The 24,075-nt window shown below is 40.0% G+C and overlaps 1 protein-coding gene across 1 annotated transcript in view; it reads right to left on the bottom strand.

Moving 5' to 3' along the window:
- Positions 1 to 21,966, bottom strand: part of eys (eyes shut homolog) — a 203,562-nt gene extending 181,596 nt beyond the window's left edge. Inside the window, exons 1-7 of the mRNA XM_061039619.1 lie at positions 21,222 to 21,966; positions 19,223 to 19,339; positions 10,479 to 10,532; positions 10,171 to 10,175; positions 8,115 to 8,242; positions 7,247 to 7,361; positions 4,130 to 4,289 (exon numbers count right to left, since the gene is read on the bottom strand). Coding sequence (XP_060895602.1) covers positions 4,130 to 4,289; positions 7,247 to 7,361; positions 8,115 to 8,242; positions 10,171 to 10,175; positions 10,479 to 10,532; positions 19,223 to 19,339; positions 21,222 to 21,966 — 1,324 coding nt within the window. The remainder of the gene's footprint in view (positions 1 to 4,129; positions 4,290 to 7,246; positions 7,362 to 8,114; positions 8,243 to 10,170; positions 10,176 to 10,478; positions 10,533 to 19,222; positions 19,340 to 21,221) is intronic.
- Between the last annotated feature and the right edge of the window lie 2,109 nt (positions 21,967 to 24,075).

Here is a 24,075-nt window from a genome sequence, read left to right as displayed (position 1 = left end):
ATTATACAAATTGGTCCGACTAAATCTGAGCAACGCCTACACACATTCATGACTTTGAATAAAATCCATTCTGTAGTAATGTAGCTTTTTTTAAAGAAGCTGTTATTATATAGAACATGATGATTTAGCATCAATCCCCGCAATGTCTTTATACTTACAGGTAGATACAAATATGGACAATTTAAATCGATGAGATAAAAATATATATTTCAGTACCCGGTTCTGAATTGGCTTCTCTTTGTGATTGGTTTTAAAATCTTTTTTTTTTTTTATAACATTTTCAAAAAGACTATCAGTGTCACTTTTTAGAAATAAAAATGTGTTTTTTTAAGTAGTAGCTATACAACCTCAAATTTGTAAAAAAAAAAAAAAATATGACTCATACTTGTAAAGAAAAATTAGAAAAAGTGAATTTAGCATTTTTGTTTTTAGGAGATTTTAATACAAGAATCACAATTATACTTTTTTTTTCAATTTAATTTATGTAAATAATTTCAATAATGTAGAAATTTGTAGAAAAAAACATATAGGAAACCCAGTATTGTGATACATATCATTAGTTTAGTGTATTGTTACATTAATAAATAAAATCGATTATAAATCCAATGGAAAAACCAATTAAATGTTGTTTTATTGAATTTTGAAGAAAACACTTATTGCTCTCGAGTAATATCAGTAATATCGTTTTCAATCCGTTCTCCAGATAGAGGTTCAAATACAAAGATTTCATGTGGTGGTTTATCTCTTAAGCACTCATCGATCTTTGGTGGAGTCCAATCTGACATTTCACAGCAAGTCCCGTTTCCATGTCTGAAATTGTTATCCACTTATAAAAGAAAAGAGTGTCTATGAATGAGACCGGTGAAATACATAGGCCGACAGTTGTTGTGCCATGAAAAATAAAGCCCTCCAACATAAAAACGTGAACGCCGGGGCCTGAGTAATGTATCTCGAGTTATGATCTATGATAGACTACGGTGGGGTTTCTGGGTGAGGCTTGAAATTAAATTGGCCTTTCTATGCTGCGAGGCTGGAAATTCCAACGGAAAAATCCCAAGATGGCAGAAAATGATGAATTCTATCAGTCACTAAGACCTGCCATGGTGTAAGAGACAATTTTCCATTACTGAAGTGGCACCAGATTTCGGCTTTGAACAGAAAGAGAGAGAGAGAGAAAAAAAATCTCATTCATGTAGTGCTATGTAAGGGCTTATCTGAGTGACAGGTGAGTGTGTCAGGACTTAAAGCGAGATTGGGAAATATGCTATAGGCCAAAAAGCTGAGAGCACTGCTGGGAGAAACACATTCACTGGTTGTTTAACCAAAAAGACAAGGACAGAATCATACTGCTCAGTACTATCAGGACTCAGGCAAGGATCACATTCTGTTTTGCTGTTTTTTTCAGTCACATAATGGCAAGAAAAAGAGCATTAAAAGGCAGAGTAAACAGTTTAGATAAGCAATGTTACACACAAGATCTTCTATTATGGAGTAGCTGCATTTATCCAACTATTGTACCAAAAGAAAGGCAGGTAGAGAGGGGAGGGGGGGGATTAGATTGTAAAACGGCCATGACTTTTAACACAATAAACAAACCAACAAAAGAACCAGGACACATTCATACGAGTGGGTGCAGACAAAGCCATACGGTGACCTGAGACATTAACGCTTCACACAATTTGATTCCATAACAGCGCAGTACCGATGTTCTGCTGTAGTTATGCATTTGTGCCCCAGGCTGTATATTAAAATGGATGGCGCCACAGTCACTGGAGAGTGAAGCCAAAAGATTTAGAGCTCCCTCTGCTTGCTGGGTGCAGTATAGGTCATACACCTCATCTCCTCCATGTTATCAGATGGGACATGGGTCAAACTATACAACAATTGTCCTAAAAGTTATTTATTTTCGTGCTGATTTATGTCCAAAATGTTCATTTTTTCTGAGCAGCTTTAATTCATTATTTAATGCCTAAAGACACGGTCATGATTGACAGCTCTGTTGACCAATGAAGCTCCTTGCAGTGTTCTTAATCAGATCATCAGAGTGGAGGAGGAAAGGTGAGAGAAAGTGTTACCAAAAGACAACAACACAGTCATTGAGAGTCTGCCCCGAGTCCACACAAAGAATCTGCTCTGGGGGCGCTGGTGGCGCAGTGGTTAGTGCGTGCGCCCCATGTACGGAGGCTGTCGTCTCAAGCGGACGGCCAGGGTTCGCCTCCCACCTGTGGCCTCTTTCCTGCATGTCATTTCCGACTCTATCCACTGTCCTCTCTATCCATTAAGGGCACAACAATAAATCTTTAAAGAAAGAATCTGTTCTGCTGTGGACCGTACCATCCTGAGGAATCTTTGACGTTCTATCGGTATGTTTAATGTTTTTATTTAGTTAAGTGAAATGGACGTGGCGCCAGGTGCTAATTGGTTATAGGAGTAAAAAAAAAAAATACTGATAGAAATAGTAAGGTGATATTTGCAGTCATATAACAGAAATTAAAGTGATCATACAGAGATCGGGGCAGCTGTGGTTCAGTTGGTAGAGTCAGTCATCTCCCAACGGGAAGGTCGGGGGTTCAATCCCCAGCTCCTGCAGCCACATGTCAGCGTGTCCTTGGGCAAGACACTTAACCCCAATTTGCTTCCGCTGCTTCATCAGCAGTGTATGAATTACTATGATTGGGATAAGTTACTTCAGATGGTCACTTTACATAGGAACCTCTGTCATCAGGTGTGTGATCGTGTAGGTGTGACCTGCAGTGTAAAAGCGCTTTGAGTAGTCAGAAGACTAGAAAAGTGCTATACAAGCTCATCCATTTATGAAATTATATAACCATTTGTATTTATAACATTTGGGTGTTGCTAGAAACAAATCACAGCAGCAATCAGCATACTTATTAGTTGAGGTGATTTTTCACCGTCGACTGCACATTGTTCTTGCAATCACAAGACGTCTTCAATGGCACACTCCATTCCTAATGATGTGCAATATTTATAAAGCAGGGTGAATGAAAAATGTGTTTTTTTTGTGTTTCTCCTTTGTTCCCTTGTTTTTTTTTTTTGGTTTTTTTTAACACAAGTTGTCATTGACAGCTTAACAAGTTTCAGCCATGTTGGGAGTTGGCAGCTAATTAGGAGGCCCTCTGCCAGTGTGCTTGGATTAAATGCAATCAACAGCATGCCTTAGAAATGTCACGCAGGCAAGGCTTCTTCTAAATGAGCTTCAAGGTTGAAAAACAGCTTCGACAAGAGAGCTGTGCTTTGCTTACAATCTGTGGTCGGCCTGTGCTTTTTGAATCATTAGCCGACCACAAATTTCTTTCCTGAAACAGACATCTAATAATTCATTTGCATTTAAAAGGACATCCCGTTTATTGCCTCCAGGCTACATTAGATAAGGTCTTTTTTGAGTTTTCCTGTGCAGTGAAGCACCAACAACTGCACTTGTACTCATGATAATGAAAAACATATGTATGACTGTTGGGATCACTGATTACCTTGTCCACCTCCGCATTGTTGTAAGATGTCAGGGGTCAGTTATGGAGCAGCAGTCGGCTGGGATTCAGTCTAACAAGACATTAATCAGAGCTGATTCTTTGCACTGAGAGTTGACGGGTAACACTGACCTACTGTGCAATCAATGGACCAGAGGTCTCCAAAGAGCTCCCATATGACCCCTTCACCCTAAGAAAACGGCACTCTGATGTGACAGGTTAATACTGTATTACAGGAAAATTGGGATTGGCAATTCATCCAGTCCAATTCAGTTTTGGCTTCAAGTGTTTACGAAAAAACAAGATAATCAAGATTAAGCGATAACTGTGCTGCATGCTGTGTTGCATTTGATTTTTCCCCAAAGGTGGATGTTCTAATATTTAAGAAATGGCTGCCTCATATGTCTACAAAGCATAAGGCATACATTGTTTGCACACAGTATAAGTAAGTATACATTTCATAACTGTAACCAAACCTGTGCCTAGTAAGTATACCAGTCATTCCTCGCTCCAGGACCAACCTTCCTCAAAAGAGATTGTACAAATAATCTAACCATATCGAGTGAATTTCCTGCCAACAGACAGACGGGTGGGCAGATGGGAAGGGGGCAAGAACAGATAATGAAGCAAAGCTATCTCACCTGTGAAGCCGAGGGGGCACTTGCAGGTGAGTTGCGGGGGAGAGGAAGGCTGACTCGTTGTAATGCATGTGGCTCCATTCAAGCAGCTGTTTGGTTTTATCAGGCAGGCATCACCTACATACTGACAAAACTCTCCAATCCATCCGGGGGCACAAACACACTGCAAGGGAGGAAAACAGAACTGAATGTGTGTGGTCAGGGTACAGTGCAGGACACATGAACTTATCAGAATGTATTATACAGCAGCAAGAAGTTTTTTCTATTTGTATTCTGTAACCTGTGCCTACAGCGTGTAACTGCTTAAGTATACCAGTCATTCCTCGCTCCAGGACCAACCTTCAACCAACCTTCCTACTTGGGTGAGAGTAGGAATCAAATTCCTTTTTAAACTTACATGGAGAAAACAACTTTTTTCATCTGAGTTGACTGTAAACAAATTAAAGGGTCAGTTCACCCATATTAGAAAAGCCCTACTCTCTCACTATATTTCCCCATTATATACACATACAGTAAAAGGTAGTTTTGGTGAAATTTCCTTACATGTTGAGACGCTCTTGAGATTACTTTGTTTACTTAAATATTAAGAAATTAGTTAAAGCAGCGTCATTTATGCTCAGTAACAGTGGCCTTGTTTCTCCTGAGCTCTGCGAAGTGTATTATTTGTAGAAATAAGAGATGTACACACCTAGCTGACTAAAAGGTTAAACATGGTCACCCTCACTAGTCGGCACCAGAATTAGAAGAAGTAAAGTGTCCAAGCTGTAATGCAGCCGTGTCTGTAGTTATAGACTGGCTGTCGGCATTTCCTCCTCGCTCTACTGTCTCTACACTAACCGAGACCGGAGTGCTCCAAGACCGAGACAAGACCAAGACATTTAGGGATCGAGACCGAGTCAAGACCAAGACATTTAGGGATCGAGACCGAGTCAAGACCAAGACCAAGGCAGGGCGAGACCGAGACCATGACTCACACAGAGACCTGAAATACACTGATACACAAACAGGACCTGTGGACATGGATTAATGGAGAGATGTAAGAGTGAGGGGGCGGCACACAGGGGGCGCTCCTGAGCTGTTGGGGGTTTGGTGCCTTGTTCCCTACACGGGGAAAGTCACCTAGCTCATATCCAGCAACCAGACCAATTTCCATACATTGGTCCTTACCGCGACTTGAACTGGCGACCCTCCACTTCTCAACCAAAGTCCCGACAGATTGAGCTACTGCCTCTCTCATAATAAAAGCTACAACTTAATATCATTTCTAAATTTTAGGATACATGCTAATTGAATCACTTTGGGGTGAAGGTAAAAATCCAGAAGAGTGCCTCAGCTATGTGACGTATAATCCATAAGAAGAATTATTATTAAAGTAAGTTTGTAATTTCTAAAATCATACTTTGTTAAAAGCAAATGACTGGTACCATTAGACCCAAATTAATGGATAACTTCATGTACTGTAAGTAACAGGATGTATTTTTAAATCTGGATCAAAAGACCCCTTGAAGCAAGAAATCAGCACTTTATTCATTTTTAAAATCACTGCTTGAATATCCACCCGACAAATCCTCTGCTTTCATTCGTCCTGTTCAGAGCATCTTCATTAAGGTGGGAATGAAATGAGCATGCTGCCTTTAATGAACTACCTAATGATGTTTTCATACTCAAAGAAAATCCACATTTACAAAAACAATGAGAATAAAAAGGTATAAAAAAAAGACATAAACCCCTATTCACGGGGAGTTACAGTTTTTAATTACGTCCGACCTCAACCGACGTGAAGCCTCTATAAGGTGGATGTTAGATTAAGAACGCTCTCGGTGGTCTAATGGAACAAGACTGATGGAGGATAATTAGGAGCTATGGGGCATTACGGAGCACTCTCAGGTGTTGTAAAAAAAAAAAAAAAAACACGTTTGAAGAGACTGAGCAAGAGAGAGGCAAATTAGAGCAGAAGCTGTCAGTCCGAGCGATGTGTCCACACACTCTCCATGATTAATGAGTTAGAATTGGATTACTGCTGTCTGTACACATCGACCACTTTCTTTGTTATTTATTATAAATATATGACTTGTATATCTTTGGAGAACAAAGATGAGGGGCATTTTATGCAGACATGCTGCAGCCTAATTTATGTTAGAGCCAAATGTGTTCAAAGGACCATGCTGTTCCATGTGAATGTGATGTTAGGATGAATACATCATTTTGCATTATTTAGTGTTTGAAGTATCCCATGTTAGATAAACTACACAAATACATGATGCAACTAACAGATCTGTCCCATAACAATTTGATACAGTATATATTTCACCCATATTGTAGCCACTCTGAGCCATTAGTTGTCAAGCTTGAGTCTTGAAACCAAAGAAGATTTTGTATGTTTCCAAGCTAGGGCAGGATGTATTCATACTTATTAAGATCTCATAGTCCACTGCACAGCTCCGACATTAGAACCTTTTGTACATGTTGTGTTTTTTATTTTTTTCATATTTTACATCTTTAAATTCTATTTTATATATTGTAATAGCTTCTTATACTGTATTATTTAAGTTGTTGCTAGTTCTGCTTTATTTCCTTGTTAATTGTTTAGCACCAATACACCAAGTCAAATTCCTTGTATGTGTAAATGTACTTGGCAATAAACCCCTGATTCTGATTCTGATTGTTCTCTGTGTATATTATGGATGTCTGAATTCTACAGAGAATGTTTTTTTCTATTGAATTAGCTTTATGCGATAGTATGCTATTTAAATCATGTATATTTTTTCTAGTACCTGATTAGTTAATATGAATTTCTGCTGTGTTGGTTCACGTGTGTATTTAAGATTCACAAATCACACCTTCAAGTCTGAGAGAGAGAGCATGTTGGCTCGAAACATCACTTCATAAATCCTCTAAACAGGAGCATCTTCTCTTTTTTTTTTTTTTTTTTTAGCTTGGAGTGCCTGTTTCCCCCCTTTTTGTGTGTATCAATATTTTTGTTTAAGCAGCTGTAATCACAGATCTGTGATCTTTTGCTCCATGTTCATTCTGGTCATACTGTACTAAAAGGTGCAACATGCGCTGATTTCTTGCAGGCTTGGCAGTATTTCATCGAGACTGAATCATTGAATTACTTACCTGATATCCGCCAATTACCCTCAAGCACAATCCCTCATTTAGGCAGTTGATATTGAGCAGCCCGCAGTAGTCAATTATTTCTTCACAATTCTTCCCGGAGAAGCCTCGCAGACATCTGTTAAGAGGAGGTCAGTGTCATGAAAATCAATTCACCTTCAGCGCTAGGATGCCACTTTTCTTTTTTTTTTCTCTTATAAGACGCAGGGGGGGAGTGAGGATTTTGTTTTCAAGATGACCTCTTTGTGAAACATGTGTGGGCGAGGTAGTGAGTAATAAATGATTCTTTCCATTCTTATGACCTGCATTGTCAAATGAGCGGAGTTAGCATATCAAGACAAATTGAATGGGCATCATGAATCACAGATTATTCCTTTCTATGACTATCAAAATCCCTTTACTTTAACATTTCTTGGACTGTCTAACAAGGCAAATACATTCCTTAAGTAACAGCGTCAACTTGTCATTTTTCATTCACATTTTTCATGCATGAGTTACAATATTTTGAACTATAATTAAATCATCCTCACAGGTAAATTAGCTACACAAGGTTCTTGATACACTGACAACATATGTAAAATGAAGTCATTGTTGGTTTTAGTCTTCAAATTGGATTTGTGGACAAAAAGAGAAAAATCATTTATATCACCAGCCGACATTGAGGCTTTTAAGTCACCACACAGGTAGGTATTAGTCATCGAGTTTTGAAGGAAAATGTAAATCCTAACCACATTAAATGGGAGGAAAATAATAAGAGACTCATTTTCTATTAACTCTCAGTGGAGAACGTATTCACGAGACCGTCCAATCATCTATAAAAGGTGCTCATGACAGTGGCCTCCATTACTGTAGATCCCTGAACGCGTTTCACCTGCATGCATAATCGTTTCCCCCGGACACACAGGTGCCATTGTTGAGACATGGTGACGGGCTGCACAGGTTCCGCCGCCTCCTGCACACCGGGGCCACGGTCCCATCTGCACAGACACACTCAGAGTCCTGCACACAGAGGCAAAAATAAACCAGGTCAGCTATCACATCCAAGACAAAAAGGGGTTACACCATGCATAAGGTCGCTCACTTTGCAAACATCATCAACAAAAAAAAAAAGCAATTCAGGAATTTAATTACAAGAACAGTCAAGGTCACAACTGTGAGGATATCATTAAACTTTCTATGCATAGCCTGTCTAATAAAATCAATGTGATTGGATGAAGAACACCCGACTTTATGTGATACAAACAACTTAACTGGTTTCTAATTTGAATGTTTTTTTCTGCAAATGGTGAGCTAATTAAAATTGTTAGCACACAGCATACTAAAGAATGTAGTGTGGTGTTTACTTGTAGGTAGGTAAAGAATAGATTGAATATGATGACACTGTCACTAGTATATAGTATATATATATATATATAGTATTACTATAATAGTAAAGTTTATTTATATAGCGCTTTTCGCAGATAAAGGTCACAAAGTGCTTTACATCAACAAAAAACAACAACAGCATCAATGAAAGAAGAAAAAAAGAAAAAATGAGTACGTCATGGACGACATTATAAAATCCTGCTATAACCAGGAACAATAATTGGCACAATAAAACATAGATGAGTAGGTACACTGGGTGGACCTGATTACCCATCGGCCTGTCTAAACATTAATGTTTTTAATTGTTTTTTAAAAGACTCAACAGAGTCAGAAAGGCGTAGCGAGATGGGTAGAGAATTCCAGAGGATTGGTGCTATGGTAAAGATTATGAGGTTACATGACTGTATACTCTCCCTTGAAAAAAAGATTTCTGATCTCAAAGGGGCCAACCTAGGTAAATTAAAAGCAGGGTTGGTCATTTTCTCCTGATCCACTTTTTAATATTTAGGTTGAAATTTTCTTTAGGTTCAGACAGAAATTAATAACTCATGTTCTCTGAAAAAGGAACAAAGAAAATCCGTCATCTGTATCAGTTGTAAGCCTGTAAAAACTTTGACCAATGTCTGCCACGAGGTACCAATCTGATGAACCAATCACATGCCTCCATGTCTCCCTGCTCGTTCTCTACCCCTTAGCGTGCACTAGCCCAAACTCAGAGCGCGTCAACGATGACGGAATTTACAGTTGACGACATCATGAGTCGTCACAATGAGCTCAGGTCCAATTCTGGACCAACGGCGCTCGTGCATGTAAGTGAGGGGGCGTGGCTTTTGAAGGAGCATAGAGGGGATGGGGGTGTGTGTAGACGGGGCACTGAGGGAATGCTACTTTCAAAATCATGCTAGTTTTCGAAAATGACCAACCCTGCCTTTAAGATTAAATACATTATTAGAGTACCTATTACTATGCTGAGTGGGACTCGCACTATTGTGATCCTTTTTCTTCTTCTGCTTTAACTTAGTGATGGCACAGTCTTGATAAACTCTGTTCTCGGTCATGACTCGGTCTTACTCTAGTCTATTGTGACTAAAACACTAATATGAAGCTAGCACTACAATTGTTTTCTGTTATAATGTGACATAATAAAAGGCTAATATGTGCCAACGTTAAGGAGATTTGAATACCACAATAAGCTTCTTGAAATATATCCGTGCCAGGCTGCAGCACTATCAGCCGTTATTTTGATTAATTCCCCTTTTGGCCTGCTTATTCCGGTATTCTCATGTAGGCTGTGAAAGTGTGTAGAGCACTCAGCACACTGTAATGAACAAAACAAAGGTCAGAGGGAGACAATTAGAGCATTACAGTATTTTCTCTAGTGCATCCTCTGCAACATTAGAAACAGCCTTTGGAAAAAGTGGAACCACAAACATATTCGCACTGAAAGGTGCACATTGCAGCAGGTGTCCAATTACAAAAAAAAAGCTTTTGATGAGAGCCGTTTCAAACTGGTACTTAAGTATGCGCTGGGTCATTCAATCAAAATGCTAGAGGAAGCAAACACTCTCTTTCCCTTAGCTCATCTGCACGAGGAAATATTAATTGCTGTTGCAGCCTTCAGAACGAAGCTATTTGATCTCGTTTCCAAACACCATATTCATTTTTATGTGCCGCTTCTTGTTTATCTCCTCCTCCATTAAAAAAATAAGGGAAAATTAAATCCTCACATGCTCCCCTGCAGCGCAGATTTGTTCCTCTTGACATGCGTACGACATGCAATCCAAATCGAGTCTGGAGTCGCAGTTCAGGCCTCTGAATCCTTCTGGACAAAGACAAGTGAATCCTTTGAGGTTTTCCTCACATGTGCCGCCGTTCCTGCATGGATTTGGATCACAGGGGGCTCTTCTCTTCTCACACGGCGGGCCTGCAGAATGGACACAAAATGATTGCAGGTTTAAAAGATTGTATTAGCACGTGAAAGCTACAGTAATGCCTTTAACTTCTACTCGAATCTATGAAACCCAAAGCAGGGGGATTGTCTGGATTTCTGGGCACCATGAATCACATGGGGGCCCGGCTTTCACCACAGCCTCATCCAACTCTAGGATACTGCTACAACCACAACCTGTCTTACACAAAACTCTGCTGCTCGCTTACAAAAGTGGCTCCATCTTACCTAAACTCTCTCATCCAGGTCTACACTCCCTCCCGCCGACTACGCTCTACCAATGAAAGGCGTCTGATCCAACCTTCACAACAAGTCGCTAACTTGACTCTTCTCAAGAACAGCTGTTGATGTTGCGCTTTGACTCTGGTCACTTCCTGTCAGCACCTGTGTGTTCAATTCCGAGTCAAAGCTGTTCGTTTGGTCTTACTGACATTGTTCCCTTTTTTCTAGATACTTGTTGTGTTGTTCTTACTCTCTGATGTACGTCGCTTTGGATAAAAGCGTCTGCTAAGTGAATTGTAGAATTATTGAAGTTTAAAAAAACTACGTCTAAATAAGGAAGGTGCTTAAAGTCTTTATATGTGATTTTTCACACTTAAATATAATAGAAATCAAGTATATCCTCTGAAATAACTCTGTGAGTCATGACTGTCTACAATGGGTGTAACACCCGAGTCCCACTGTCTGTGATGTTTTCAGAGTTTTCAGAGTCCTATCTTCACTTTGTTTACATCGCCTGGACGGCCGGCTGACTCCTCCCCTCGAGAATAAAAGTTGTTTAATTGAGGGACTAGAGAAAAGAAGAATAACATACTGTACTCACTGCTTAACTGTGTTTCTAGATCACGCTCATTTCAGGTAAATTTACATGCAGTGTGAAGATACGAGCATAATAAAGATCGCTAGCATTAGCATGCTAACACAACAATGCACCGCGAGTTGTTTTGGTTTCATGCTGGTGCTCAAGGGCGACATCTGCTGGATCAAAAAATCGCATATAAAGCCTTTAAGAGAAGAAATAGTCCTTAAGAAAATCCTGCACATCGTCTAAATTGCACAGGTCGATTGCCAGTGTATCTGTGGAACTGAGACAGTTTACAGATGTGAAACTTTTGGTGAATAAAAACAAAAATATTGGGGGCCTAGAACTTTAATATCTGTTGCTGTGGTATTGAAACATGCATCAATATAATTTGATATCTTGACTGCTTTAAAGAACTTACACTTTATGTCACACTCTTAAAAACTAAATTTCATTTTAATTATGACCATAACTATGAAGTCAATTTGTAATATAATATGCATATTTTTTGCCATTTGAATCATTTTTAAGCATCTAAAAGATTTTTACAATTCTTTTTTTTCATTATTAAGAGATAAAAATCTTTATGTCGTCAATGTTAATTTATATGAGCATTTATGACCTAGAGAGAAACAAATCAAAACAAAAACAATATATATAGTTAAGACCCAATAAGGATCCTGTCCTCCACTGGGGCCCTGGGGAATCAGTCCCATTTCCGACCCCATTACAAAGCCCATGACCCAAAGTGGTCACCATGTAAAGTGAAATGAGACAGATTTCAAAATTGCTTTAATTCAAGACATGACTGACTTCATTCATAAACCACGAAGGAAGGGTTGATTGATGTCTGTTGATTAATAATTACAGTGTGGAGTGCTGCACGATTGCTTTTAGCCACTCTGCATGAACATAATTTAATAAAAACATTCTCACAATTACTGAAAGCTAAAAGACAGACTTACTGCACATAACATCATTGCTGTCAGAAATTCAAACTGTTCACTGATTAATGAAAGTGGCAGCTTCCGGCCCCCATCTCCACATGAGGCCGGCTCCAAAGGAAAAATGCTCATCATTACAGCAGACATAATATATTCAAATATGTTCATGGTTGTGACAAATTAAGACAAAGTACACTTAATATTTCTCAGTAATAGTTATTGTTAATGATGTATTTTTATGTACTGCTTTGGCAACATGGATTGCTGATCTGTCATGCCAATAAAGCTCATTTAAAGTGAATTGAGAGAGAGAGAGAGACTGTATGATTTTCAGATGTGTACATCTTTACATTCAGTCAATGTTAACTGACTGAATTGAATAAAGAGTAAAGTCATATATGAAAAGGGCCCGGGGAAAAAAAACTTACTGATTTGTAGACTATTTCAGACTATTTTCAAACTAGTAATGCTAACATTATACATCTCCAGTTTAAGGTTTTGAACTAAAGTGGGCTGGTCTGAGACATGAAACTCCCGGGCTTTTAACGAGTCCCAGTCCGGCCCTGCTCAGAAAACTCTGATTGAGCTGTAAACAAAAAAATATAGTGAAATGGGATTTAAACGTTTGCAGTACAAGTAATCACAAAGACAATAAAGGAGACCTAAGGAGTCTGTTTTCTTACGAGGAATATGTTGTTTTTATTAATCGTGTCTAATTGTTTGAATTGTGTCTCCTTGTGCATGTAATGTGTTACTCTGAGATTTTGAAGTTTATTTTTGGGGCTTTTTTATGCATTAATTCAGAGATAGGACAGTTGATTGAGTCAGAAATCGGAGAGAGAAAGAGAGAGTGGGTAATAACTGCAGGAAATTAATGCAAAGGTGGGATTCGAACCTGGCCTGCCGCCTGGAGGACCTGGAGGAGCCTGCGTACAATGGAGCGCACGCACTAACCACTAGGCTACCAGCTCCCTACACTGAGTTTTTAATGGCATACATTTGGTGTTTTGATGATGGAGGTGAAGAGGTCTTTCCAAAAGTGCTCAACAGGGTTCACATCTGCTGAATGCCAAAGCCAAAGGTTAGGATTCAACATCATTTTCATTTCCTATTCATGAAGCCGTTCAGTAACCTCCTCGTGCCCTACGGATGGGAGGATTGTCTGCCAAGAAAAAAAGTACACGTCCATCAGGATAGAGAATCTGAGATAAAGATGATCTGTCTGAAAAGCTTTGTGCCGAGTAGCTCTGACCCTGACCTGTACGGGGTCAAGTGCAGAAGTGCTGCAAAATACCCAAACAGCAGAACAAACCCAGCAGATGCTCTCTCAGCAGGGCTCCATCATACCTGTACCCGAGTCTGGTTGTACTGCAAACATGCACTCAACCATTTGTCAGGAATAATATGAATATAGATTTATCATAAGGGATGAGCGATTTAACCTGAAATGTATTACTTTATTTTATTGTTTTTGTGTCACAGTATAACAAAATGACAAAGGGTGGCACATATGAACATTCATGCACTACGACCCCACTGACCCCCCTCAAACAAGCCTGTGATGCAAAAGGATTGTAGGTGTAGGTGCACCTGGCTCCGCTCTTAAAGGAGACATTTGCCGCTGGACAAATAGACTCGTCATAAAACTGGACTCTCTCTGCTGAAGAAAGTTACAATTTTTTGGAAAAATTTGCGACATATAGCCAGAGACATTCCAGAAAAGGGTCGTGTTAATCCCTTCTGCCCAAAGGGTTTGAATATTCTAACTCCCAGAATGCACTGGACTTGTTGCCTTTAAAGGCCCATCCAAAGCTGTCCCCTATTGGACAGGCCGTAATTCCTCTGCGCTATGTTTTGGCTCGCTAAAGATGCCTCGAATGTCCGGATCCAACAAGGGGAGTTTGTTTTTCAAGCCTATGAGTGCGAGTATGTCTCTCATTAACCGTCAGGCATCAGTTTAATTTACTACCCTAAGGACAAAAATGCCCACTTACAAAAACTGCTACAAAAATAGAACATTCATATTTTTTTCTACTTTTTTTTTTGCATAAACCTCTTAAACAACTCCAGCCCTGCTCAAAACTATCAAATATTGAATAATTATCAGGAATTTAAACCTTTAAATGCCAGTTTGATTACATGATTCTGGCATTTAAAGGGTTAAATTCCAGGGCTTTTGGAAGTGGACATTTTTGACTTAAGAGGGTAGTAAACATGTTTCACAGTGTTCTATTGATCTATTAAAGAAATACAATTTGCATTCCAAAATGTGTCAAGAGAGAGACTTTCTTACAAAAATGTGTGCCATATGCACTATCACAGCCAAAATGATTGCCAGATAAAGAGGAAACATTTGCACAAATGGACAAAAATGTCCATAATGATGCATGAGGGCAGAGTGTAAACTCAAGTTCCTCCTTGTGAATTAACAAAGTATCATAAAAAGAAAATTACTCGTAGGGAGCAGAAATTGTTTCATGGCAATGATACAATTAACTGCAGGGCGCCGCGACTAGTTTATTGTAAAGGTCAAATACTGTATGTACACTGAGTTAAAAAAAAAAAAAGAGACTACCTCCAAATACAGTAAGAAGAAGAAGAGTCATCTTAAAGACGTATTAATGATTTTCATGGAGGATTTCCACTGAAGCCGTCTCCACTCTGGTGCATAAGCACATTCTCAGATAAAACTTATTCTGAACTAAGCTTTAGCCCAGTAGTTTTTCTTAATAGTGAAGTACCACAACACTTTCCCCCCACCGGCAGCTTAAGCAGAGACAGGCCAATGCCATCGTGACATTGTATGCAAAGGATAAAATTAGACTGAATTCACTCGAGGTTCAAGGTGAAGAAAAAAAACTTGATGTTATTCCCCTGTGAGGGTTTTCATTTTTTTTGTGTTCTTCTCAAGGTGCCTACACATTTATCTTTGCAGCGACTCTTTCTTTGCATATTTCCCATAATCCCCCTGCTGATACAAGTGCCTATGTCCCAGAGGCTCCTCACAGCCTCCTCTGTGGGCATCAATCTTACCGTGTACGACTCCAGGGCCGGCTTTTTCCTCGACTCATTTTACAACAGAAATGGAGTTTTCAGAGCTGGTCCAGTGAAAGTTGCACCAATGCAAACTATATATATATATATACATATATATGTATGTATGTAGGGTCCATTTCATCTTTCACATACATTTAGGACATTGATAATGACAGCAGCTCTCATTTCACTTTAGGTCACGCATGGTATGTTGTAATGATTACTTTTTATGATCTGAGCTGGGCTTTCTGTGCGCCACAGATCTGTTTATCTCAAACACCCTTATCATTGCTGTGATTATTAACTGCAGCGATCTAATATACATAAAGTAACAACATTGTGTCAGTATCTAATTAAAAGGATTAACAAGGGTAATGAATGTAAATATAGTCCAAATCAACCTTAAAAAAAATTTGTATTACTGACTCACAAGATTGCAAAAAAAAACAATTAACACCTTACACCATATGGACACAGGGCTATAGAAATGGTAATACCTCACAACAAATACCCGAGAGGTGGTGCAGAGGAGAGTCGAATCAAAAAGAAAATCTCATTTGAAACGTCCCATGAGTTTGGCTCATTATTCTGTGCGCATAGACTTTGGCCTACGAGGGCAACCAGCGCTGGAGCAGCCACTAACTTCCAGTTGATTAATGAGGCAACTGTAGCGAGGGAGGGGGGCTATGTGTGTGTGTGTGCGGGTGTGTGTGTGTAAGAGAAAGCACAAGCGCTACAGAACCCCCAAGAAGCTGAAGCGACAGCAGGACACCGTGACTATGCGAAAGCACCCAGTGGAGTCCGCTTACTTGAAGGAGCAACAGCAATTAAGGCAAATTAGATAAAAGCTACAAAGGCAGAGGGAGCATTGTAACTCATCAATGTGTCCCCGGTTGAAGTTTTATAAGTTAAACAATTAAAATCAGACAAAGGCAGAAAGTTTTAAAATGCACCCTGGAATTTTTAGTCCTTTTTCTATCGTTGTTTCTGGACAAGAAAATTGCATTTCTGTTCTTAAGTCTTTGGTAAGTCTGACTGCTTGACTTAAGAATAGTTTAAATAAGACAAACAGGGTGGAACATTAATCATATCAATTAAAGTCGATTTGGACAATATTTACCTTTGTGGCCAAAACTCACTGTTGTAATAAGGGTCATACATTTCCGTATATCGCAGTACACAGTGTGTTGCAGACAAGATGAGGGTTTGGTTATGAGTCCTGGAGTCCTTCAGTGAGAGTATCTGCTGGGTTTGTTCTGCTGTTTGGGGTATTTTGAAGAACTGCTGCACTTGACCCTTTAGAGGTTAGGGTCAGAGCAGCATGTCCATAATAATGTTTATAGTTCTTATAAATGAATGCATGGCTTTTACCTAAAACACAGTGCTCAAATTATTTTTTTTAGCAACTTGCAAACTCCGGTGTTGAGGAATGAGGCAAACGCAAAAACTGCAACAAAAAAAACTGCAGTGAATTCATAGTGAATGAATCCCCATTAGATCCCATATTAAAAAGTCAATTTTTATCATTTTTGTTTGTCAGGTCTGTTTTTTTTTGTCTTGCATTGATAGTGTTTCCCTTGTTGGGTATTGTTCTATATCATTTATTGTACTGTTGTAAAACATTTGAAACCAGTGTAAATGTTGGTCATAAAAAAACTCTATGTGGTGTGTTTTTCTCCCCATAACTCCTCTTTTACTTATTAAGCCTAAGAGCTATTCATAGCATTTCCAATATGGCGATCTCCATCATCCGTCTTCATAAACCAATGGGTGACGTCACTGATACTACGTCATGTTTCATACAGTCTATGGTTTTACAGCCGAAGAGCATAAACTTTCCAGATGAGCCGGTGTAAAATGTGAACATTTTAGAGATCTATTTCAGATAAAACTATGTGACTTATAATTCAAAGTTCTTATGATATAACTTTTTAGTGTGATCTGGTGATTCGATGTTGCATTCATGAACATAAACTCTGGTTTGACTCTGCATGTCCTAAATTTTGATTATAAACATCCAGCGAACAATCTCGTGAACGCTATCTCTTATCCGTCTCTTGGTGAGATATTCTAACCCGTCTCCTGCTCTACTTTAATTTCTTCTCCTATTGTATAAACTTAATTTGCTCTTCCCTAGCCTAATGCCAGACAGTACCGGAAGTAACCTTGAAAGCACTCCTGCAAAAATAATAAGCTGAAAGCATGGGCTGGACTCAGAAGGCGAAGCTATGACACTTCAAGAATGCTGCCAGGACAAATTGTGCTCCAAACAACCCAATGAATCAACGTGAAGAGCCACCTGGAGTTGTTACTCAGGGAAGTTCATCCCAGGATGTTTTTTTTGTTGTTGTAGAGCAGACGGTGATATCCAGGGCAGCCCGAGAAGTATCCAGGTCTTGTAACCTGTTTGTGTGCATTAACCTACGTGTGCAGTACTGCAGTAAATGAGACTCATTACAGAAATAATGGCTGGAGCAGGGATGTCTCATAAATTTGCCCACAGATCAGGGTTGCCATACATGAGCCTCCAGCACATCGCAAATAACACATTTTATGGCAATTCAAAGTTCTATTTGTTGATTTTGTTAAAAAGAAAAATCAGAGTACTGCTGGTTTTGTTGTTGTGTAACATTAGGAGAAGTCTTAGCGTTCATTAGCACAAAGAATTAATTTTAAAATTAAATCAAAAGATAGGATTAAATTTAACATTCAGGTTTTAGTCAGTCCCTCCTTTTTTTTTTCCCTCTGCCAGCTCCCAGAAGCTGACCAGTATCAAAGTTCTGATTTAATACGCTCAGCAGAAACAATGGTCCAATAAATCCTCTTTTAATTGCTCACTGTAAACCTTTGTTTTTATCAACTGTGACACGCTCAGTTAGCCAGCAGTTTAGCCCTGGCTTTTTTTTTTTACAGCTGCATGTCACCGCTCGTAACATGAGGTATTTGATTTGGAGTGGCCGCTTCATATATTATGATGACAAATATAACATCTAGTGGGATCGGGGGTTTTAAAGCCCACGAGGAAATGCTGATCTTTAAAAGATATATGGCTTTTGTGGTTTCCAGTTTTGACCTTTTCCAAAGATAGCTGCCCCTTCGAGGCAAATGACTGGGCTGTGTGCGGTGTGGATGTAGAAAAATCTTTCTCACTGCCTTAGGTGAAAAAAAAGAAAAAAAAAAAGGATCATGAAAAACTGACTGGCTGTCTATGAGTTCTTTCTCTCTCTCTCAGGGATCACAACTGTACAATCCTACTCAAAGTTGTTTTCATTGTCTCACTGTAGAGACAGATGAACTAGACCAGTGATACTCAACCCTTGGCTCTCGGGCCCCATGTGGCTCTTTTGTGACTAGTTTTAAGACCTAATGGGGGGAAAAAAACACGCTCGGAGAGAGAGAAGGGGAGAGAGAGAGAGAGATACATCTGTGGGTATGTCCCTCTTCTGAATGCACTGATTGAGATGTGATGTCTCTTGTTCAACCTGAAGCTTCTCATGCCTTTGTTTCAATATTTTTCTGCAGCTGATGGTGGTGCTGATGCTGCCCTGCACTCATGGTTTATGATAAGTGTAGTGATACGCGTCATCATCAACAACAGTACATTTAAAAAACACACATAATCTTATTTGAGTGTCTTTAGCGTACTGCTAATGAATTTTGTCAAAAAGCAGAAACAGACAAAAAACAAAGCTACAAAAAAAGGCGGAGTGGGACGTGCAAGTGGTTGTATGTGTGCATGCAGAACTGAGCGAGTGTGTGTAACTCTTCTCAAACGCTTTGAGGAAAGAAAGGGGACATTTTTTTTTTGGATTGCGGCTCTTGAGTCCAACAAGGTCAAGTACCACTGAAGTAGACAAACATCCAGCTGAATGAGGACTGCTTACCTGAGAATCCCGAGTCACAGACACATTTGAAGGAGGTGGTCGACACTTTGGCACATTTCCCATTTTCACATATTCTGTCACAGTTTTCTTTGCCAACGACTTCGGAGCAGTTAACCCCTGAACAATACCAAAAAAAGAGGTGGAACAAACATATAAACAATAGAACAGGAACAGAGAAAAAATTACAAATATCACAAATGTCATTATGATGATTATCTGTGTGCACAAAGATACAGCTTTTATGATTTATTTGTGTTTCTTAGTAGAAAACTGAGATTTAAATCTCTTCTTTAGATCTGTTGTGTGCATAATCATTCATCTTATTTGGACACTTTAAGCCTGGCTCTAGATGTTCTGCCAAATATATTCTTTTATTGTGGTTGATTTTGACAATTATCTGCTGTTTAACTTGTTATGTCACGTCTTTGAAAGTATTCATACATCCAATAATATGTTTGTATGTAGGGCCGCTTAGTGTTTTTCAGAAACTTTAAACTTAATCAGTGATTTATTATTTTATATTTAGTATTTACATTACCTCTAATGCACAGTTATCAAAGCCAGAGATATCTGTAGGGTTGTGTCCATGACAAACAAGACATGTCTATCGTTGCCATGGAAACACCACATGTTACTTTAAAGGCCATAAAGAAGCTGCGACTGAAAGCTGTCGTTCTGTTGCTGTATGTGCTGCTGTGATAAAAAAAATATATACTTGGATACATTAGCTCGTCGGTAAACATATTCTCTTCATCAGGTCGCCCGTTCATCCTGGGGATGGAGGAGCAGAGAGAAGAATATCTCCCACGATTTCCCCGCCAGCCTTGACGTGATCTTTTGTTATTGTTTTGATCGAGAGGCCCCTGGCTCAGGCATTTACATACTGTGTGTTTAGGTGTGCTAATTGGCAAGGACACTTTTTGAGACAACATTCTTTTGTCTCAGTTTTCGACTGATGAAGAAAAGTTCAATTAAAAACTTAATTTAAAAAAAAGTGTCCCAAATTGGAATTCAAATGGATTTTATTTTACTTTTTTAATATTTGGTTAACAAACAAGAACTATCTAAAATATATGTTTGACATTTATCTGATGCACAAGATGACCTGAATTCATTCTCTGAGCCAAGTTCACGACCAAACAGCAAAACTTTTAGAACTTTTATCAAATCAGATTTTTAGGTTTTAAACTGTGCATGTTATACTTCCCCTACACCAACAAACACTACAAAATCAGAGACTATTAAGTGTTCTTGCATTTCATTAAACCTCGATAAAAACCCGTTTCAATTTGCAGTTGTATCATAAAAGCAGATGGAAAGGTCAGAGGGGGGTAAATACTTATGCAAGGCGCTGTAATAGAGCTGCAGGGGAAACATGTTGCTGCTAAGGCACTAAATAAAGATGTTTTGAATGCAAGCCTTTTTAATATTAATACTGTGTGCATCACAGGGGAGGGTTTGGGTTCACGCTCAAAAACACTACTTGATGATTTTATGGAACTTTGAGGCTTACAAAGCACCTTCTCTCCCTCCCCTTCTCTCTTTCACTTCTTGTATCCTTTCTTAGGTATTTCATATAGTTTTGTAATGTATTTGCTGGTTGTAGTCTGATGTGTGTCTATGGATGTCTTAGTATTTTGCTGTCTTTATTTGTTTATTCTTTTTATATTTTTTACTGTGTTTTGAAATTGTTGTCCTGACCTTGTCTGGTTTTTTTGTGCCTCATTTGTTATGCATTTGTCACCAGTTTGTCACTCTATTGCACCTAATAAAAAAAAAAGAAACTTTGAGGCAATAAAGTATATTTTCTATATTATTCCAAAATTCTGACAAATGTGTTTTTTAGAGAGATGTTTTTTTGTTTCTTACAGGTGTAATTCACTTCATTCAATAATACAACGGAGGTGAAGTGTTGAGAATTGAAGGTGCTCTAAATCCTGGATGTTATTCAAACAGGAACAGTCAACAACAACGGGATCAGTGAGGGTTTTGTCCTTACCTGTAAAATGTGGAGGACACAGACATTTATACGTTCTGTGGGTTGGATCTGTAGATCCATTGCTCAAACACACTCCTTTGTTTTCACAGGGGTTATCCAAACACGCATCAGACTTTTCACAAAACCTCCCCGAGTAGTGGTGGCGGCATCGACAGTGATATGCACCTTCCCAGAGGGACGTCTGACATACGCCGCTCCCCGAACAAAGTCGCAGCAGAGGGGAGGCCTGACAGAGCTGTGTCTTCACCGACACGTTGAGCCTCAGACCGAGCCTGCACAGCTGCACATCTCCCCCGTGCAGCGCGATGAAGTAATGACGACCCGGGACGAGCCACTTGGCCCCTACTTGCTCACTCTCCTTAAGATCGTGGGGGAAAAGCTGCTGATCTTTAACGTCTCCTTTTGCCGAACAGCTCTCAAAGTTTTCTCTCGACACGTTGAGGAGTTGGACGCCGTAGGTCTTCAGTGTGTCGTCAGCCGACATCAGCAGTTTGTCTCCGTGCTGCAGCTGAAGAGGGCACATTTGAGGGAAGTTGAAAGAGTGCCCGGTTGACTCCTCGGCCCCCTGAGACCCCCAACACTCTGAAACACTGCCGCAGATGTTTCCTACGAGAGTCCAATTCATCTGGATGGTGTGTTGTTGAAGGTGCCATTTAAGTGAAGCCTCTCTGTCGCAAGCCGTTTGGCAATGGATCATGTTGACGGTCACAAGGATGGCTATCAAGCGGAACAACAATACCTCCATGTTTCCCCCTCACTCACTGTTTAAACCAATCAATCTGCAGCTTTTAAAACCAACTGGTGTCATCTGGAGAAGGAATGAAGCAAATATGTTGTTTTCAGGAGACGATGTCCAATTAACTCCAAGAACACATGAACGTTAATAACCTGAAGAAAAGATAGAGGGTGATTAATGATTTGCAAAATAAACAAAAGGAAGTTTATTAGCCCTGTAATGATTCACAGATGAACTCTTAAATCTAGATTATAAAATATCACAGCCCTGTTTACATCCATGAGAGTAAAACACAGTGATTTGTGTTTCCCGTGGAGGATTATTAAAGGGTAATTGAATAGGTATCTTGGAAATTCCTGGCAGAAAACAGACTCTATGTCTGTGTCCATAGGCAAACAGTGAGAGCACCGACACTACCAGTCTGCCCCAGCTAGAGACGGCCCGGGCTTCTTGTCCTCACCGCCGCCGACAGACTGGCAGCGGCCGGCGGCGGCCAGCAATATAGCCGCGAGACGGTTGCTGCCGACAGGTGTCGCAGCAGCCCCGGCGGCCCTGCCGGCCAGCTGCGGCCCCGGCAGGCAAGACCGGCCTGTCAGCAGCAACCGTCTCGCCGCTACATTTATATATTTTTTATTTTTTCTACATTATCGGCTTTCTCCATAGAGCCTGTTAGCATAGCTTCCAAGCAATATGGCGGACGTCAAGTTACGATTCTGGGAGTGAGTTCCCACCCACTGATCTGTGATTGGTCTGTAGCTTCAGTGGTCGAAAATATGAGGAACTAGCGTTGTAGTTTCACCCCGCTAACCGCAACAGCTTCCAGTGACGCAAAAAATGTCATTTTGCATCACTGGAAGCTCCTTTTCAGACTTAGAAATACAAAGATTTCCCATCTCAGGGGAAAATGAGGGCGGGATGCACGACCATTCAAAAATACTACCAGGTTTCTAATGATACAAAGATTAATGCAAATGGGTGAAGTATCCCTTTAACTGTTAAGAAAATGACGTGTGACAGCATGGACTGCAAAGTGGAGCAGGATTGAGAAAGTATTGAAGGGTTAGGGAGGAGATGGGCCATAAGAAAAAGAAAAAGGATAAACATGGACTGTAATATTCACAATCTCACTTCAAAAGAGGACCGTACACACCGGGCCCACTCTGCTCTCATGAACACTTAGTTGGACTGTAACACGCTGCAAGACTTGTGGCATCAGCGAGTCTTAGCAGAGCTGTCGTAATCATATACAGTGACGCTGACCAAGTGTGTCAAGAGCAGCCTCGGCTTCCCTGAGGTTTCTACAGAGAGTGACAATGTCAGATAAAATATTCTCTCTCCCCTCTGCCGGTGCCTCACTGTCTCGCAGTGAGATGAGTCAAAGCAGACAGCGTTGTCGTTTCTCCCTCGGGGCCTTTTTCTTTTCTTTTTTTTTTTTTTCATACGTGTGCGCGCCAGATAAAACAACAAAAGTAGTGAAGCCTCCCTGCAAACAGATAAAAACTCCGCTGCATGATCAGCCCACAAAGGCCCAACGATATGAACAACTGCGTGGCGATAAGTAATAAAACGCCGAATATGGAACACCAATATCAATAGAAGGGGGGGTGATAAAACTGAATGAGATTGCTGGTGTTGTCATGGGGGGGCTGCACGGGCAACAACAAGTTCTCATTTACATGGAATAGGGTTGAACTAGTGTTGCATATAAAGGTGTCAAAAGGGATCATTTTGCGGTTGCTGTTAGTGCACGCACCCCATGCACAGAGGCTGTAGTCCCCCGAGAGGATGACCCGGATTCAAATCCGACCTGTGGCTCCTTTCCTGCATGTCATTCCCCACGCTCTCTCTCCTCCATTTCTGACTATATCCACTGTCCTGTCTGCAGGAGCCATGGATGAATTAAAGTGTCACTTTCCAGGTTAAAGGGATACTTCACCCATTTGCATTGATCTTTGTATCATCAGAAACCTGGTAGTATTTTTGAATGGTCGTGCATCCCGCCCTCATTTTCCCCTGAGATGGGAAATCTTTGTATTTCTGAGTCTGTAAAGGAGCTTCCAGTGACGCAAAAATGACGATTTTTGCGTCACTGGAAGCTGTTGCGGTTAGCGGGGTGAA

Source organism: Labrus mixtus, chromosome 6, assembly GCF_963584025.1.
Source record: "Labrus mixtus chromosome 6, fLabMix1.1, whole genome shotgun sequence".
Taxonomy (NCBI): domain Eukaryota; kingdom Metazoa; phylum Chordata; class Actinopteri; order Labriformes; family Labridae; genus Labrus; species Labrus mixtus.
The sequence above is the reverse complement of the archived record's forward strand: the minus strand, read 5'-3'. Positions and strand labels throughout refer to the sequence as shown.